The 17673-nt window shown below is 33.0% G+C and overlaps 1 protein-coding gene across 1 annotated transcript in view; it reads right to left on the reverse strand.

The window, feature by feature from the left end:
- The window catches only part of LOC129230774 (mucin-17-like), a 506717-nt gene that overhangs the window by 301963 nt on the left and 187081 nt on the right, over nucleotides 1-17673 (reverse strand). Inside the window, exons 4-5 of the mRNA XM_054865195.1 lie at nucleotides 16783-16955; nucleotides 12702-12796 (exon numbers count right to left, since the gene is read on the reverse strand). Of these exons, the coding sequence (XP_054721170.1) occupies nucleotides 12702-12796; nucleotides 16783-16955 (268 nt within the window). The remainder of the gene's footprint in view (nucleotides 1-12701; nucleotides 12797-16782; nucleotides 16956-17673) is intronic.

Below are 17673 nucleotides of genomic sequence, written 5' to 3' on the forward strand. Positions count from 1 at the left end.
TCCGCCCGGGGTGATACCCATCTGGTGGGTATAACCACAAGCGGATCCGGAAATATTTGTAAGGGGGTCAAGTCTCAATGGCCCAATATCTCCAGGGTTGCCACGAAAGTTCAAGAATGAAATTCCCTGACATTTCCAGGTTTTCCAGGTGGTTTTGAGAAAAATTCCAGGTTATCGATCTCTACCTTCATTTTGCAACATTAATATATACATCTCAAATTTTGATAAAACTTACCTCATTTTCAAACTTTACAAACAATGGTTACCAAATTTAATTTACTCAAGCTGAAATAATCAAAAATATGTACTAATGGTGGTTCATTTTTTTTTCCTCTCAGCTCGAGTCCAAGACACCCCTTATTTTTTTTAGACTTACTAATAGTATTATGCTGTAAAAGTTTTAGCTTCTTACTCAAATTTTAAGAGGGTGCTCAATGACCCCTTAATTTAACATTAGCTCTAGCATAGAAAAAGTCACAAATTCAGAAACATTTAATGTCCCCAGCTGTTTTTTTTATGTAAGTAATTATTTTATTGCAATGAATATGCATACAACTCGTGTAGATTATAGTATGTAACATTGTTTTTTCAGTTCAATGTATTTTTTTAACCCCCTCCTCATACTTATGAAGTTTTGAGGGAGGGGGTCGAGCACCCTCTTTCAGTTGGAATAGGAAGTTAAAATTCTTCCAGTATTTTACTATCCACAAGTCCACAAACATTGAGTGGTGTCCTGTTTTCTAGGAGAAACCTTTTTTTTAAAGTGTATTTTTGAACTACCCTAATGTACTGACACAAGAGAAGCAAATCACTGTAATAAACAATTAATGCAAATGTAGCATATCTTATTTTCAATAGCGAGGAGCCACTGCCTTACATCAAGTGAAAGAACTGCAAAATTAACAATTGTGACATCTGTATCACAAAAATAAAGTTAATTGCTAAAATAATCTGAACTAAAAACTTATGAAACCTAAACTTTTTCAATTATTGCCTTCTACCCCTCCAATCCATTGAACTCAAAGCGCTTTTAGACTTTGGCCTGTAAAAAATCATGCATCTTTTAGCCTCACATCTTTCCCCTGTTTGTTGCTCATAAAACAGGGGTGCTCCCCCCCCCCCCCAAGTTCAATGGCACCCCCCCCCCCCCAATATTTCTGAACGCCTTAGCGCTTTTATTTTTAACCCTCTTCTTTTTATTTGTTTACCTATTTATTTATTTTTAATTATTATTGTTTTGAAAGAAAAGTGTGCTCGCTCCCCAATAAAATACATACACAGATGAAAATAAAGTAAAATAATATGAGTAAATAATTTGAATAAAAATAAAGTAAAATAAATAATTAAAAAATCCCCCCCAAAAATTTTGATGGCGCAACTAATCGCTCCTGTGGGCACCCTGTCATAAAGTTAAATTTTGAGCATTGATCAGAAACTTCTCTGCTGCGCAGGTTTTTTTAAAAATCGGATTACTTTTATTTTGAAAGAAAGAAGCGCATTGGAAGTCTTTAAAGATCACTACCAAAATACTAAAAGATTAGCGATACTTCTGTAAAAAAGAAACTTTCTAAGTTTAAAATTTTCCAATGAACTAAATTTACAGAACAAAATTGTTTAGAATAATACGATTTCATTAATTAATTTAAAGAAATAATAAAAAATATGAAAAGATTATTGCAGCTCATTAAAAACTTCAGTCTACTCGCAGACAAAACAATGTGCTGTGCATCATAAAAACTTCAGAACTGCTGACGTAAACAAGCAGCGTTTAAACAGAGCCCGCTCAAACGAGGAACAAAAGTACCTTCTGCGCATGTCCGCCGCAGACTGCTATGAAGCACGCGCCAATGGCAGAGAGTTGATAAAAAGAACTGCAGGGGGAAGAAGAAAGAGGGGAATGACAAAACGACGAATGGGAAGGGAATGGCGGGAAGGGAATGGCGGCGAAAAAAACAAGGCTGAAAGTTTTTTTTTTTTTTTTGACGTCATAGACCGCGGGCAGCGCTAAGAACGATCGGAAATATGCAATTTTTCATTTTCCCTGACATTTCCCTGATTTTCGGCCATTTTCATTTTCCCTGACAATTCCAGGTTTTCCCGGTGCGTGGCAACCCTGTATCTCCCACGCAAAAAAGCTTTTCTTAAGCAGGGGTGCCCATCCTCCTCTCCCCTCCCCCATGAGATGAAGGCCCATTCAAATACACCCAGGGATGATTGTGACTCCATAAAAAAATACCTGAACTTTTTTTCCCAAGAAGAAAAAGTGTTTTGAAGAGCGTATATATACACATTACGTGTATGCACACATTATTTATATGCATAATTATTTGTTGGGGCTAAAACTCGAAGTTTTATTTGTACTTAATACGTCCATGTGCATGGAAGGAATGAAATTCTTTTAATTTTTCTCATTTCTTAAAATTTTTCAAAGAATGTTTTATTTCCCTCCACTGTATCTGAATCCTTAACCATTAATTACATTCATTTACTAAAAGTGTATAAAGATTTCAGAATTAAATAAGTTTGGGGCAAAAGGGGCAGCATGCATTATGATCACTGCAATAGAGCTAGGCGATATGCGAATTTTAATACCACGATATATCGCTCTCCAAATATCGATATTTTCGATACATATAGGTCGTTAAATTTCAACATTTTATGGGGGGGGGGGGGATTGCAAAGACTATTATATAAGCATCTGCAACCGAGAAAAGTCAAAGACCATCTTGGTGAATAGCTACAGCAAGGATTTTCATGTGTTTGTGTCGGGGGGGGGGATTATGAGGCAGATTATACCACAGAAACTTTTGGAGAAATTAATTTAGAAGGATTTAAGTCTTTTTATTAGTGGGTGGCAATTCTTGAGGGAAAAGGAGGTTTGGTAAAATTGAGGGGTGCCATCGCAGTTGGGGGGGAATGGGCACCCCTAATTACATCATCTGCATATTAAGATATGCAACAGAGAAACGCTATTAGTCATCTTGAAAAGAAAATATTAAGGGGGAAAATATCAAGTAACCCTCCTTCCTCATCTTGTCTAGCCTTTATTCCGTCTCCCACCTGTTCTTCGATAATTACTATAGAGCTTGCAAAACATGACGGTAGCTTACGCTTTATACCAAACGAAACGTCTTCAATTTGGACTTTCAGCGTTTCATTAAACATCAACCAAAATTTTACAAAAGCGAGTTCTTCTGAAAATATAGGAGTTTCTGTATTTTCGAAGATGAAAATACCGGAAATCAGGATGAAAATACCGGAAATCCGGTAAAATCGAAGATGAAGATACCGGAAATCAAGATGAAAATACCCAAAATCCGGTAAAATACCGGAACACAATCACCCCTGAATACACCCTTCCTACAATTTTTCAATGGTTAATGTTATTGGCATAGATGAGGATAAAAATACTACGAGAGCAATGGTAGTGAATAAATTTTATGCTTACTTCAGAGAAGCCATCATTTGCAATTTTCATTATGATTACTATTAACATTACTGTTGTAAGGCAACAAATTTTTATAACAATGGGTTTTATATTTAATCATTTAATGTGGAAATCGCATGAAATTTACGGGTTTTCATCCTAACTGAAATAATATTTTTTTAAGAACATTTTTTAGCTTTAAGTTGTATCTTAAGATTAAACTAATCATTTAGTGAAATCCTTAAGTCTAGTTGCTGAGATATAAGCAAAAGCAGGCCTCAGAATTTCTGTGACAAACATACCAAGTATAATAAAAAGTACTCGAAAATCCAGTAGATTTTTATAATCTATCCCTTTAAATACAATCATAAGGACGTTCTTGATTTCATATAAGCATAAATTAATTGAAACATGAAACAAAAGAATAAAAGTTAAATTAATGCTTAATTACAGTTAAAACTTATTTTTGATGAAACCAGGGGTGATTGTGAGTTCATCAAAAAATACCTGAAAGTTTCAAAGCGAGAACGGAGGGGGGGGGGGGGTAATCTTTGGCCCCTATTATTTAAGTGCACCTTTGCCATAGTATTAAATAGTTCTGAGTCAAAATAGTGTGTATACATTTGATTGAAGTTTTAATGGGTTACAAAGTTTTGAGCTGGTGTTATACAAAATTAAATTATATAATTTTAAAAAAAATGCGGAGGTAGGGAGATAAAAGCATAACAAAAAAAAACATAATTCCGGTATTTTCGGACATAAAAATACCGGAAATACGTCCGAAAATACCGGAAATTCGGTAAAATACCGGAACACAATCACCCCTGTGAAACTTAATAAGCATTGATAATGTTGCTAGATTTTGATGTACAAAAGTTTGAACTTGGAACAGGAAGCTTTCAACCATGGAGTGAATACATGTGTCTGAAACACAGTTTTAGAAGGTTTTTTTTTTTCTTTTCTTTTTTAACAATTTTCCCTAAATAAAGGGATTTTCCTTACAGTTATAAAATCCAGTAAGTAATAATAATTGTGGGACCGGAAAAAATGCTCCAAACATAGGAAACTACTAGAAAAATCAGTAGACAGGTATGAAATAATTGTCTGATATTTTTTTTCTTGTAAACATTTCTAACTCAAGCACACGTTTACGAACTGAGGAACATTTGTAAGCAAAATATTTTAATAACCGCTGTAACTATAGGTAAGCTAGAACAATAAAAACTGGTTAGAATTCAAACACAACCTAAAAAATGGTTCATGGTTACAGCTAGATGAACTCACGAGAAATATTAGAGAGTCTGCTAAAAGCTGCTGAACTGCCCCAAGATAACTTTTACTGATTTATAGAAAACCTACATTTCATGAGCATTTTCCACACTGTGGTCATAAGCACTTTTTTCAATATACAGTGAAACCTGTGTAAGTTGACCACTTGCGGTGCAGTACTTTGGTGGTCAACTTAGACAGGTGGTCAACTTATAAAGGGGGTAATGATTTTTTTTTTTTTGTCATTTCTTGCACCATGTATTCATTTTTTGATTGATTGACACTCTTTCTGCTCAATTCACTTTCATTGTTTAGCATTACTTTGAAACAATAATTTAAAATGTTATTCAAATATTTTTAAAGATTATTTTCCCGAAATGACGCATAATGTGTCATGCAAATTTAAAATTTCAGTAAATTGATCAAAAAAAAAAAAAAAAAAAAAAAATATGAAAAGTTACTCATTAGATATTAATAGTTCCTAAAAATTCATAGCTTCTCAAAAATTACAAATTTTTTATACATTTAAAAAAATGAAAATATCGTATCTCTTAATCCCTTGCACCAGAAATACTGCAATGCAAGTAACTTTACTCTTTAGCACAATTCCATTGTTGCCACAAAATATTGCAACTGGAAAAAATACTTTGTACTTCTCTATAGGGTTCTTAGTAGTTTTCCCATGTGGTTAAGCTCAAAAGGAGGTTTAGTTATGCTGCTGTTCCATTTAGTTAGTAAAATGCTGGTCTAATATCAAAAATATTCTTGGAAAGCTTAAAAAAAATAAAATAATTTGTTAAGTAATATTTTAAAAATAAACCAAGTGGTCAACTTACAAAGGGTTTTTTACAATACTCCAAACCAAAGTTGGTGTTCATTAGTGGTCAAGATAGACAGGTGGTCAAGATAGAGAGGTGGTCAAGTTACACAGGTTTTCCTTCATTATATAACATAGGACTAATTCCGTTCCTGACAAAAGTGGTCAACATAGACAGGTGGTCAACTTATAAAGGTGGTCAACTTTACAGGTTTTACTGTATTTCTTTATTCTACCTTATAATCAGTATAGGCCAGTGCTAACAGCTTTGAAAATGGTAAAAAGTCGAAAAAATTTAAAACAGGATAAAAGCAGTTCGAAAGGTAAGAAAATCTAATAACATTAATAGAAAAATAAATTACAGGCGAGCTGAGTTCGGGAAGTGGGGTGTAGGGGGTTTAAGGGGGGGGGGGGAAACGGTTTATCACGATTTCCAGGAAAACAAAGAGTTCTATCGAAAAAACTAAATTACAAAGTTGTTGGTAATAAAAAGATCTACAACTTTTGTATTTGCACTTTTTTTTACATAACCTCAAAATTTATGCGAAAAATTCAAAAAACTTACTTTTTGGTTTTTATCTCCCACAAAAAAAATTTTTTTTTTCACTAAATTTAATGAAAAGTTGCCTTATTAAGTCTCAAATACTCCGTAATTTTTTGGATTTAAAATATTTTTTCTCCTTATTTTGATTCAGTAGTAAAAAAGCATCAGAATTTTCAATCAAAAAATCTCATGTCAAAATATCTGATTTTTCAAAAAAATCGGAGCAAGATTTTTTTTGTTGGAATCTTTACTTTTTAATGGTATAAAAACAATATACAATACTATGGAAACTTTTCGCAAAAAATGAAGAAAATAAAAAAAACTCGAATTTGAAAAAAAAAATCATCACTATGTAAAAAATTTTAAGCTTTTATTAAAATTTGAACTTTAATTACACAAAAAATTAAAAGTTTCCATGTTACATTGACACAAACTGAAAATAAAAATATAGTACTACAATAATTAAAATTCAAGCTACAGTATGCGTTTGTTTTACCCTTCTCATCCACCATTGGACGGTGACTGCAGTCTTTGTTCAAATTGTCACCTTTCTGAAAAATGCGCCAATGTGGAAGTAAAAACCTATGAGGAAGTAGATTTAGATGAAATTGGGGACAGGGTTTATACTCAATTTGGATAAAAAAATTCCATGACATTTCCAAGATTTTATCATGACTTCATAAAAATTTTCATGACCTTGTTACACGAAGAGAATAGTACTATTTAAGGTCAAACTTGCCAATTTTTTCGGAAATGGGCATTAGAAAAACTTTTACATGAGTGCCATTACCTCATTGGAGCATTTACTTGTGACTGAAAAAATATCAGTGCATACTACTGAAAGTAATAAAATATTCTTATTTGTTTTCATCACATAAATTCAAGTAAAATTAAAATATAATGAATGCGATACACTGATGTTTAAATGTCTAATAATTATTTATTAAATAGGGCAGAATAGTAATGAATAGGATAAAATTTGAATAAATTAAAAATAATAAATTTACTTCATAAAAACATTGCCCTTTGATGTCAATAGTGCATCTAATCACTCATATAACTGGACAGCATATTCGTTCATTAAAGTAAAGCTACTTTTTACAGTAAATTCATTTTTCCAAACCAGAAAATGGATTTCCATCCATTTTCTGGTATCCATTATTCTGGGATTTCGGATTCCATGATCATTTCAGCTGGCTAAAAGGATCAGTTTTGTGAGCTACATGTTGGGCACTACTGTTTTAGAGTATTAGAATTCCCCTATTTTTATGTTCTATTTCCTGACTAAAGTCTTCATTTTAAAACCTTGAACATATCAAAATAAATTCCGATAAATTTAATAATGAACTTTTTAAAAGTAGTTGAAACGAACTCGGATGCAATTGAATTACACTTTTTGAGGGGGCGTGGCAAAATCAAGAAAGTGCGAGTCCACTACTACAGAATATAAAATATAAGAAGTACTGAAAATAATGGTGGATTCAAAATTAGTAATGCCCCAGTAGTAAAATCACATCAGAAAAAAAGGTGAGCGGCTGTTACAGAAGCGGATGAAATTGGATTCCAAAACTCGGATTAGTTTTTGAGATCGTTCAATTTACATGCAATATTACTAAATCACTAGCGCTCTTTTTGCAATTGTTGCTTTCTTACTGCCCAAGACATTTTTCAATGACTAGAAATAAATTTCCATGACTTTTATGAAAATATTAATTTTCCATGACTTTTCCAGGTCTGAAATTTGTTTATTTTTTATCTATGACTTTCCAGGATTTCCATGATCCGTACGAACCCTGTGGGGATGAAGAACTAATGCAGACTGGAAAAAATATTGGAGACGAAGATGATGGTCTAGAAAACTTCGAAGATCTACAGGAATCAAGAACAATAGTTGAGCATAACGATGAAGAAAAGCCATCAAAGAAGCAAAAATTAATGGATAAGTAAAGGATGTGATTATAGTTAACGAATAAATATTGATAAATAACAAGATAATAAAGCCATGGGTGCAAGTTTGGTGATGTGTTCAAGACGGAAAATATTTTCAGCTCCCCCCCCCCTGCCCACATGCAGGCTAAAGGAAAAATTTATGTGTATTAATGTTGTAGATTTTAACAATGCCAGTTTTGGAATCTGTGTTTGATTTAAATTTTAAGCCTTTAAATTGTAATATTTAAGCGTTTTGAGATCATAATTCCAAAAAATCTAAAATCCAGCAATAAGTGGAGGGGGAGTCTGGGGGACTCTAACCAGAAGTTTTTCAAATTGAAGTCCAAAAAACGCTATGGTAGTCTATTTTGGTAAAGTTTTGGGAAAGGAGGGGTTCAAGAACTCTTACATCAATTATTTCAAACTGATAGTCCCAAAATAACAATATTGGTCAGCTTTCAAAAATATAAGAGAAAGGGGGGCAGGGGTGCTCTGAGCTCTCCCAGAAATCGATGTTTTAAAAAATGAAATTGTACTCCATCTTTCATAACGTTTATATGCTTTTTGAATGCACTATGGAAGGGATGGAATTCAGGAACCCTCCTTCGGCAATATTTCGAAATGGAAGTTCCAAAAATGCAATTTTAGACGATGTTGGATAATGTTAGGGGTAAAAGCGTTCGCAGCGCCGCACCATTAGTTTTTGCGATGGTAAACATTTTTATTGTAGCAATAAAATCGCTTAGGACATAAGGTTTTCACTTTTGCAACATAAATCAGTTCTGATCGGAATGTCTACATAAGGTAGCGCCAAGAATCCATAAATTTTTTAAACAAGGTATCCTTTCCAAAATTCCTAAAGTAGCGCTTTAAATTTCTCAGAGCGATCAAAACATTTTCGAAAGAGAACTCCCGAAACCCTTCCTCTGAGTTAAACCACAAACGTCCTAAATTTCAATTTTTTAGGCTTCAGTTTCTAAATTGTTTCGTAGGAATAGTACCTTTCTTACCTATAAACATGACTTATGACAACCTAAAAGTTTTAATACTTTAATTTTGGAAACTTTTTGAAAGAACCTTCCTGCATCCTTCTCCCTTAAATCATCCAAAAATTGCCCAAAACAAAGCTCTTAAATTTCAGAAACGAAAATATTAAAAATTCTAAAACTTATTGAGAGAAAGCCTTCGAATTCCCTCTCCTTATCTTCTAAAGATTACCTAAAACTGAGTTCTGAATACTTCAGCTTTGAATATTTTTGGGAAAGGGGAACCCCCGAACCCCAAGACAGTCTCAAGTTGCTCTTTTAAGACTCCAGTGTCGGAATTTCGCCTAAAGAGAGCCCCTTCCCTCCCTCTTGACATTTCCAAAGACAACCTAAAAGTTTTAAGATTTCAATTACAAACACTTTTCGGGAGAGGGTTCCAAATGCCATTTCACTCAAGTCCATTTAATTATAGCCTCAAATAGTTTTTAAAACATCAGCTACAAAACATTTTCATGTTGAAACACCAAAACCACCTCACATAAATACTCCAAAGATTGCCTAAATTAGTGTTTTTAAGACTCCAAATTTTTGATTTTTTTAAAACCTCCACCTGCCCCTTTTACATCATTAAAGACAGCCTAAAAATTTTTAAAAGTTTGCAGAGGAGAAATATCCAACCACTCCTAGCTTCAAAAATGGCTTTCTATTCAGTTTTTCGATATTTCATACTGTAACCCTTGAGTAATACAACCCCTCCTCTTAGATTGTCCAAGATATCAACGTTTTAAGACCTCAGTATCGTGGGTTAATTTGCGAACTGATTACCCTCTTTGGAAGAGCAGCGTTTTTTCGCAAATTCGTGTTGCCGTTATTTTTCTCCTTTTCTTTCTCTCTCCCCCCCCCTCCCCATTTTTACATTCTAGCGAGTGTTAGATTCAATGACATTGGAATTTAGTGATTCCTCAAGTCTTTGTCAAAAATGCAGGAACGGTTGCCCATCGGTGTTTCCAACCAGCTTGAAACTTCTTCTCGATTATTTCCAAAATTCCCATTTTCATTGAAATATTCAAAATCCCTGATAGTTTCCGTTTTACCTGGTATGTGGACGCCCTTTGATGTGGCGAAAACATTTCATCTGGTCAGCAATCACTTTCAATCGGTGATTCAGATTCAGCTCTTTAAGATATTTTAAGAGCGTACATAATTTTCATTTATGCATGTAAAGTTTGCAAAAAAAAAAAATCCGCAAATGAAAACTAGTATGTTGTGGCCATCACGAAACTTTCTTCTATGTTTTTCTTTTTTTTTTTTTTTTCTGATCCCTCCCCCATGCTTGACGAGGAAGCAATATTCCCAACAAAAAACAAAATTACACATGCAAAAACTTGACCCAATGTCTGAATTATTGCAAAAGCAAAGCAAAGAGCGAAAATTGAAAGTTATTTTAAAAGCCTTGCTTGAATGAATTACAAATATTTTATTTGTTAACAAACATAAGATGGCAACAGTTAAAAATTTTAAATCATTGAGATAATATTTCCTATCATTTCCATACAATTAAAATCACGAGAAATACGCAGACGACAATCTATTACGATTTATCTTTCTTATTGTTGCATTAATAAAAATATTTTTATTCGCAAAAAAAAAAAAAAAAATTCAACACCTCTTGGAGCGATCGGCGTCAAAATAGAACCAAAGCCTGTTTACGTATGGATTCACATATATTCCAAATTTCAACCAGAACGTAGCATTACTTCTTGAGATAGGGCACTCACAATGGAAAAAAAGAACGGGCGATTGCGCTACCCCCCCCTTTTTAGCTGTTGACACCAAAATAAAATCAGCTCTTATACCCACTAAGGGCTACTTGTCAAAAAATTTTTGTTTGATTCCGTTCGTTATTTCTTGAGATACAGCAGTCACAATTGACGACAAAAAACGTTCTATAGCTCAACCCCCCCTTTGAGTTATTGACACCAAAATTGAATCAGCACCTGCTCCTGTTAATGGCAACATATGGACCAAATTTTGTTTGATTCCGCCAGTTACTTCCTGAGGAATAGCAAGCACGCGTAACTCAAAAAACGTCCCATTGCTCCACCCCCCTTGGAGGAATTCGCGCCAAAAACTAATGGGCACAAGTTCACATACGGGCACATATGTGTACCAAATTTCGTTCGATTTCATGTGGTAGTTTTTGCTGTAGAGCGGCCACAAAAAACTGGTCACACACAGACGTGACACACATACATACACACACACATACATACATACACACACACATACACACAGACAGACAGACATTTTTCCAAAAATAGTCGAAATGAACTCAGCACACCCTCAAAACGTTCGAATCCGTCAAAATTCGAAATTCGAAAATTTGCACGAATCCAATACTTTCTTCTATATATTAGATATAGAAGAAAGTAAAAATGAAAGAATGATCGAAAATAGCATGAGAAAAGGCTAAATTTTCAATTAGAGCCGATTATTTCGAAAAAAACAGGGAGAATAGCGAGTAACTCATCGGTGTGCAATACAGTGAGTTGGAAATAACAGAGCTATACCTAAAAAAAGTCAAACAGCGCGAGTCGAAAAGCCACTCCTCCAAATGCACGTTGCAAACAAAACAAGCCCATGGCGGAAAAACCGAGAGAATATCGATGTAAATTCGTGGTTTTGGAACGGTCCAGTAATTAAAGCATATTTTTCAAACACTCAATTTTTCTTTTTTAAGTAAAAACTGAAAGAAAAGCATCGAATTTCTTTCCGTCCCGACCTCCGTCTCGGAAATTTGTCCAAGACGGAAATCCGTCCTGAGACGGAAGGTCTTGCACCCATGAATAAAGCGTTTTGTCAAAATAAATGAAGTATTTTTTAAACAAAATAAATGTTCTATATCTTTTTTGCGTAATTAAAGAGCAAATTTTAATAAATAGCTTAAAATTTTACATAGTGATTATTTTATTTTCAAATTTGAGTTTTTTTTATTTTCTTCATTTTTTGCGAAAAGTTTCCATAATTGTTTTTTTATACCATTAAAAAGTAGAGATTCTAACAAAAAAAAACTTGCTCCGATTATTTTAAAAACTCAGATGTTTTGAAGTGAGATTTTTTGATTGAAAATTCTGATGCCTTTTTATTACTGAATCAAAGTAAGGAGAAAAAATAAATATTTTGAATCCAAAACATTACAGTGTATTTGGGACATACTACGGTAGCTTTTCATCCAATTTAGTGAAAAAAAAAATTTTGTGAGGGATAAAAATAAAAAACAAAAAGTCGGTTTTTTGAATTTTTCGTATAAATTTTGAGGTTATGTAAAAAAAGTGCAAATACCAAAGTTGTAGATCTTTTTATTACCAACAACTTTGTAATTTAGTTTTATCGATAGGACTCTTAGTTTTTCCGGAAAATCGTGATGAACTGTCCCCCCCCCCCCTTAAAAAAACCCTACACCTCCTTCCCGAACTCAGCTCGCCCGTAATTTATTTTTCCTATTAATGTTATTAGAATTTCTTGCCTTTCGAACTGGTTTTATCCTGTTTTAAATTTTCTTGGTCTCAAACATTATTGGCACTGGCCTAGTATGGCATTAGCTCAAACAAAAAACATTCAATACAAAAATAGGTGCTTGCTTTCACGTCCTATTAAAAAGATATTGATTTTTTTAAAAAATCCAAGGACATAAATTAAATGTTAAAGAAATGGTATATCCCAACTTACTTCAAGAAGTATCGAGCCAAATATATTATTATTTATTATATTAGGCTTACTGGAAGTAACTTCACTTTCTTGAAGTTCATCTCCAGCTACAATTTCTGTAAAGGAATATATTTTAATATCAGGTTTTCTGAATTTTGTGTGCCAGTAATAAATAAATGAATAAACAAAAACACTAAATAGAAGCACATTATTATTCCGATCAAGGAGATAAAAAAACTTAACTGAAACGTAAATAAGACAGGGATTGGCATTTTAGATGCAAATATTCTGGTTTCTCCTCATTTCAAAAGCAAAAGCAAAATTATCAGATTTCTTTCAATTTTCATGCCGATTGCTTAACCCCTTGCTACCAATCTCAGAGAGAATTTTGAAAATCGCAACTAGATGACTTCTGTATCGCATGAGGGCGAAATATTTCAAGATAGGTTTTGTAGGCAGGCGAGTCAAGTTTTTGTGGAAAAAAATTTCTTTCAGCTCAACAAAAATAAGTGGCAAAAATAGAATTTGTGCTAGCAACTTTCAGGTGCATTTTTAAGTTTTTCCTCCTTGGAACATAATAAAAAAAACAATAAATTATTTGCTAAAATAATTATTTGACTCACTTTAAGTGATGAAATTGATTGCATTTTTTTTTTTTTTTATTCAGGAATAAAATGAAGAAAAAGAGATCATATTCTCTGTCAAATCAACACACTGATTTTTATCTCACCCCTCAGATTTTGATGAAATTTGGTAGAGATAGTGTTTATAACGTCATAGAAAAGTGTAAAAAAAATTTTCAATTACGAAAGTTTTGAAGATACAACTTTGTAAAAGTACCAAAAATAGGTCAAAAGACATGAATGACCTAGAATTTTTCCCTTTCAAAATGACCTACAATTTTTTTCTAATTAAGATAGAGAGCTGAAACAAGTGCCATTTGACAGCATTTTCAATGAGTTTTTCAATGATATGCAACATGATTAGATCTAAAAAGAATTTATTTTAATTAAATTTAAATTTTTAATTTCTCAAAATGTGAAGCCTCAATTTTTTCCAAAAATTTCCAAAAATTATTTATACATTACTGAAATGGCTGTAGAAGTTACAAGATGGGATTTCAATGGGTGCATGTTGAACTATTTCATTGAATATAGTGCTGGATCCAAAACACTATCATCATATAATACAGCATGTTTTAAATAGAGGAATATATTTATTTATCCAAGGCATGAAATTAATTCTATTTGAGTTAGATTGCGTCAAGTAACTGATTGCAAGAGTGTTCTTGTTTGGAGTTATGTGTGTTAGTGAGGGGGGAGGGGTATTTTATTTTTCTGAAATTTAGTGTTTTTTAATTTGATGTATGATTTTGATAAATCTGGGTTAAAGTTAGAAAGTAGAATTACTCGATGTTTTTAAGCCAGTGCCGTCCCTACGGGGGGGGGGGGAATCGTTTCAAATGCCACAGAATGAGGGGGCGTCGCGAGGCGCCCCTCGTTTTAACAGGACTCGTCATTCACACGAAAACGACACTTTCACGAGGGGCGCTTTGTGGCTCCCCTCATCGTATAAAATGCGCCAATTTTATAAAATTAGGGGTGCCTTGCAGAGCAAAAAAAAAATCTTTTTGGTCGGATAAGAAAAAAGGTCAAAAGTTGTTCGGTCAAAATTTTGAGCATTTAGTTTTTAAAACGCAATTTTAGCCTTTAAAACGCGATTATAGGCCATGTTTATTGACGTTACGGTAAGGGTTCAGAGACTCTTTCCGATTGATTATTTTTTAAATAGATTGAAATCAATTCCTTCTCCCTCTGCAAGTTTTCGAAATTGAAGTTCCAAAAAACGCAACTTTAAACAAACTTTAAAGATTTTATGGATAGGAGGATCTGGAGCATTTTCCAGGAAAATGGTTAAAAATTATGGTTCAAAAAATTTAAGCAAGTTTTACATTCAGGGGCTGTATAACTTAATTTTTTTGTAATTTTCGTTTAAAAAATCCATTGCTTGTGATATTGAAGAAAAGTGGCATGGGGGGGGGGGGGGGGGTTGCACGCATATTTTCCCAAACTAAAGCCTTAAAATGCAATTTGTAAGACCATATTTTGTAATATTAGGGCCAGTGGTTTTTCGAAATAAGAGTTCAAAAAACGCCATTCTGAGCGTTCTTTGATGTTTTTGAGTATTTGCGAGCTTCTCCCTAAAACTTACAAGTATTTGATGCAAAAGAATAACATCTTTGTTTATAACATATATGAAAGCTGGTATTAAGTTGGTACAAGTAAAACTAAAAAACTATTGAAAAGAATCATTCAATGAGTCCAGATCGAAATTTAATTTTGATGTAATTTACTTCGATAAATACATTTTCTATTTATAATCAGCAAATTATTTATTCGTGTTCTTAGTCTGATCAATATGAATAACCAACTCAGTTTTGATTGTTTGTTTTTATATCTAGTGGGATAAAATTTTACTACATAAATATTTGGATTTCCAACATTTCCCTTTTTTTGAAAAGTTTTTGGGGCATTAATGTTTCACAAATATTCGAAACAGATTCATTGCTTTTGTTTTAATTTGTATTATGGATAGCCCTTTGATTGTTCTGTTCATTAATATGTAAAAAAATAAGTATCTATTATGCTTTGATGTTATAACTTGATTTTTCTGTGTGTATAGGGGAAAGGAGGGCACCAGGAAACTTTCGCCCCGGGCGCCGTCTGCTCTTCGGACGGCCCTGTTTTAAGCTACTGGTATCAGATAATCACATTCTCAATCACCATCTTCATATTTTTGTGGGTGATGAACATACCAAGTTCCACTCTGACCTGCTAGTATGCAAAACTTAGGCTCTTAAAGCAAATTTAATTAAATTTACCTTGAAATAGGATTTTTTTTGTTTATCTTTACTAATAATAAAGCTGAAAGTCTCTGTCCGGAGGATGTCTGGATGTCTGTAGGATATCTGTAGGATGTATGTGACGCGCATAGCGCCTAGACCGTTCGGCCGATTTTCATGAAACTTGGCACAAAGTTAGTTTGTATCATGGGGGTGTGCACCTCGAAGCGATTTTTCGAAAATTCGATGTAGTTCTTTTTCTATTCCAATTTTAAGAATAAAATTATTGTAAGACGGACGAGTAAATTACGAAATTATCATAACGTGGAACCGTAACATGGGCACAAAGCAATTGGCGAGATTCGAAATTATCATAACGTTGAACCGCAATATGGGTACAAGCCAATTGACTAGAAAATTCACCACACATTATTTGTAAATATACAGGCGAACCAAAAGACCTTTTAATTTTTCTATTACGGGCAAAGCCGTGCGGGTACCACTAGTTTTATATAAAACTCCCAATTTCAGAGAATGAAACTTTGAGTTTTGCTTACTTTTCCCTATTATATGTCTGTATGGATATGCAATCTTTTACTCATGGTTGTATTCAGCTTATTTCATCTAATTCATAAAAAGTTTTTAAGTTTAGTGCAATTTTAGTTGGAAGACTTTTCCCAAGTTCTTTGGATAAGATACCTTTATCTTGTAGGAGTCCCCCTCCCCCTTTTTCTCATGTAAACAGGAGGTGTGAAATATCGCATAATTTTTTATGCTCCGTGACTCAGACCTCATTATTTTTTTAACATTAGAAGTATAGTAAATTTTTAAAATCTTAAACAGTGTTTCTCCACTTATTCCAGTCTCTCTTTCCGCTTGTAATTAATTTTAAGCTTGTAAAAGGTTTGCATTTCAATGCAACACTAATCTGATCCCTTTTGATATTATTCGATCTGAACTTTCTTATTTGCTTTGATCAATTGGGGTTTCTCCCAATTTTTGTTTTGAAGCATTCAATACTTTAACAGTTTCAGAGTTCTCAGAAGTAAAATTTTGATCCAAATCTTTAGAACCTTCAATAAATTCAGCTTGCTGGCTTATTTCGTTAACTTTTTTGAATAGAGACAATTTTTGGGAAATTGATACATTTTGGTATTTTATTGAATTTTACAGAAGATTTTTTTTTTAATCCTTTATTTTTAATTTCTAGAATTTAGGTAATCACAGCTTAAAAAGAATTTCAGTATTTATTTTTCTTACTTGTATCTTCTTGAGTGCGAATCTGATTAACAGTTTCTTTCAATATGGCACACTTATCTGGTTTACAAGAAAGCGAACTCATGTCAGATGGGCTAGCAGAAACAAGTTCCGCCAGTTCTTCAATATGCACGTTTTCCTGTTCTCTTCGACGTTTTTCATTAAGGCACTTGTTTCTAAAAGATAGTACATATTATTAGAAATACAGAAAACTCAAAGACTATTTTTAGAGCTTTATACAAAATATGGAAAAGTATAAGAAATCAAAAGATAAATGTATAAGTTCCCAATAGGACCTTGCAGTGGCTTAAAAAATATCAGTTGACAATATTACGAAAAACAAGACTTTTTTAATTTTTTAATGTGATTAAGAATGTTTAGATATCTATTTTTATAATATTAAAGAATAATATAAGTAGCATCTAATTTCTAATCGGAACACTCTAAGATTAAATATTTGATCAGATTTATTTGATTAACAAAAACATCAATTTAACAGCAAAACATGCTTCTAATATTTCAAACAATGGTTTCATATGACTTAGCTGAAATAAAAAATGACAAATATCTGCTTTTCTGGTCCCACTTGTACATAACACCTTAATTAGTGAAATTAATATTAAAAAGATAGAGTAAGCTGAAAATGTGTGTGTTGTATGACTAAAAATATTAAAAATATAGAGTAAAGTATATTATATACTGTGGCACTCAAAAGTGTTCGTACACCTTGAAATTTTGTAATAAAACCAAAATAACGCAAAACTGAATTTGAATATGAAGCGCAATTTTTTTTTTCCATATCATTCCTATGCCGTTCTAAATGAAACGTCTCTAAATTAGTTAATTTATACAAATACAAATGTGACGACTAGCAACAGGCTCTGAGCCCAGCTA

This window comes from Uloborus diversus, chromosome 1, assembly GCF_026930045.1.
Source record: "Uloborus diversus isolate 005 chromosome 1, Udiv.v.3.1, whole genome shotgun sequence".
In the NCBI taxonomy this organism is placed as follows: domain Eukaryota; kingdom Metazoa; phylum Arthropoda; class Arachnida; order Araneae; family Uloboridae; genus Uloborus; species Uloborus diversus.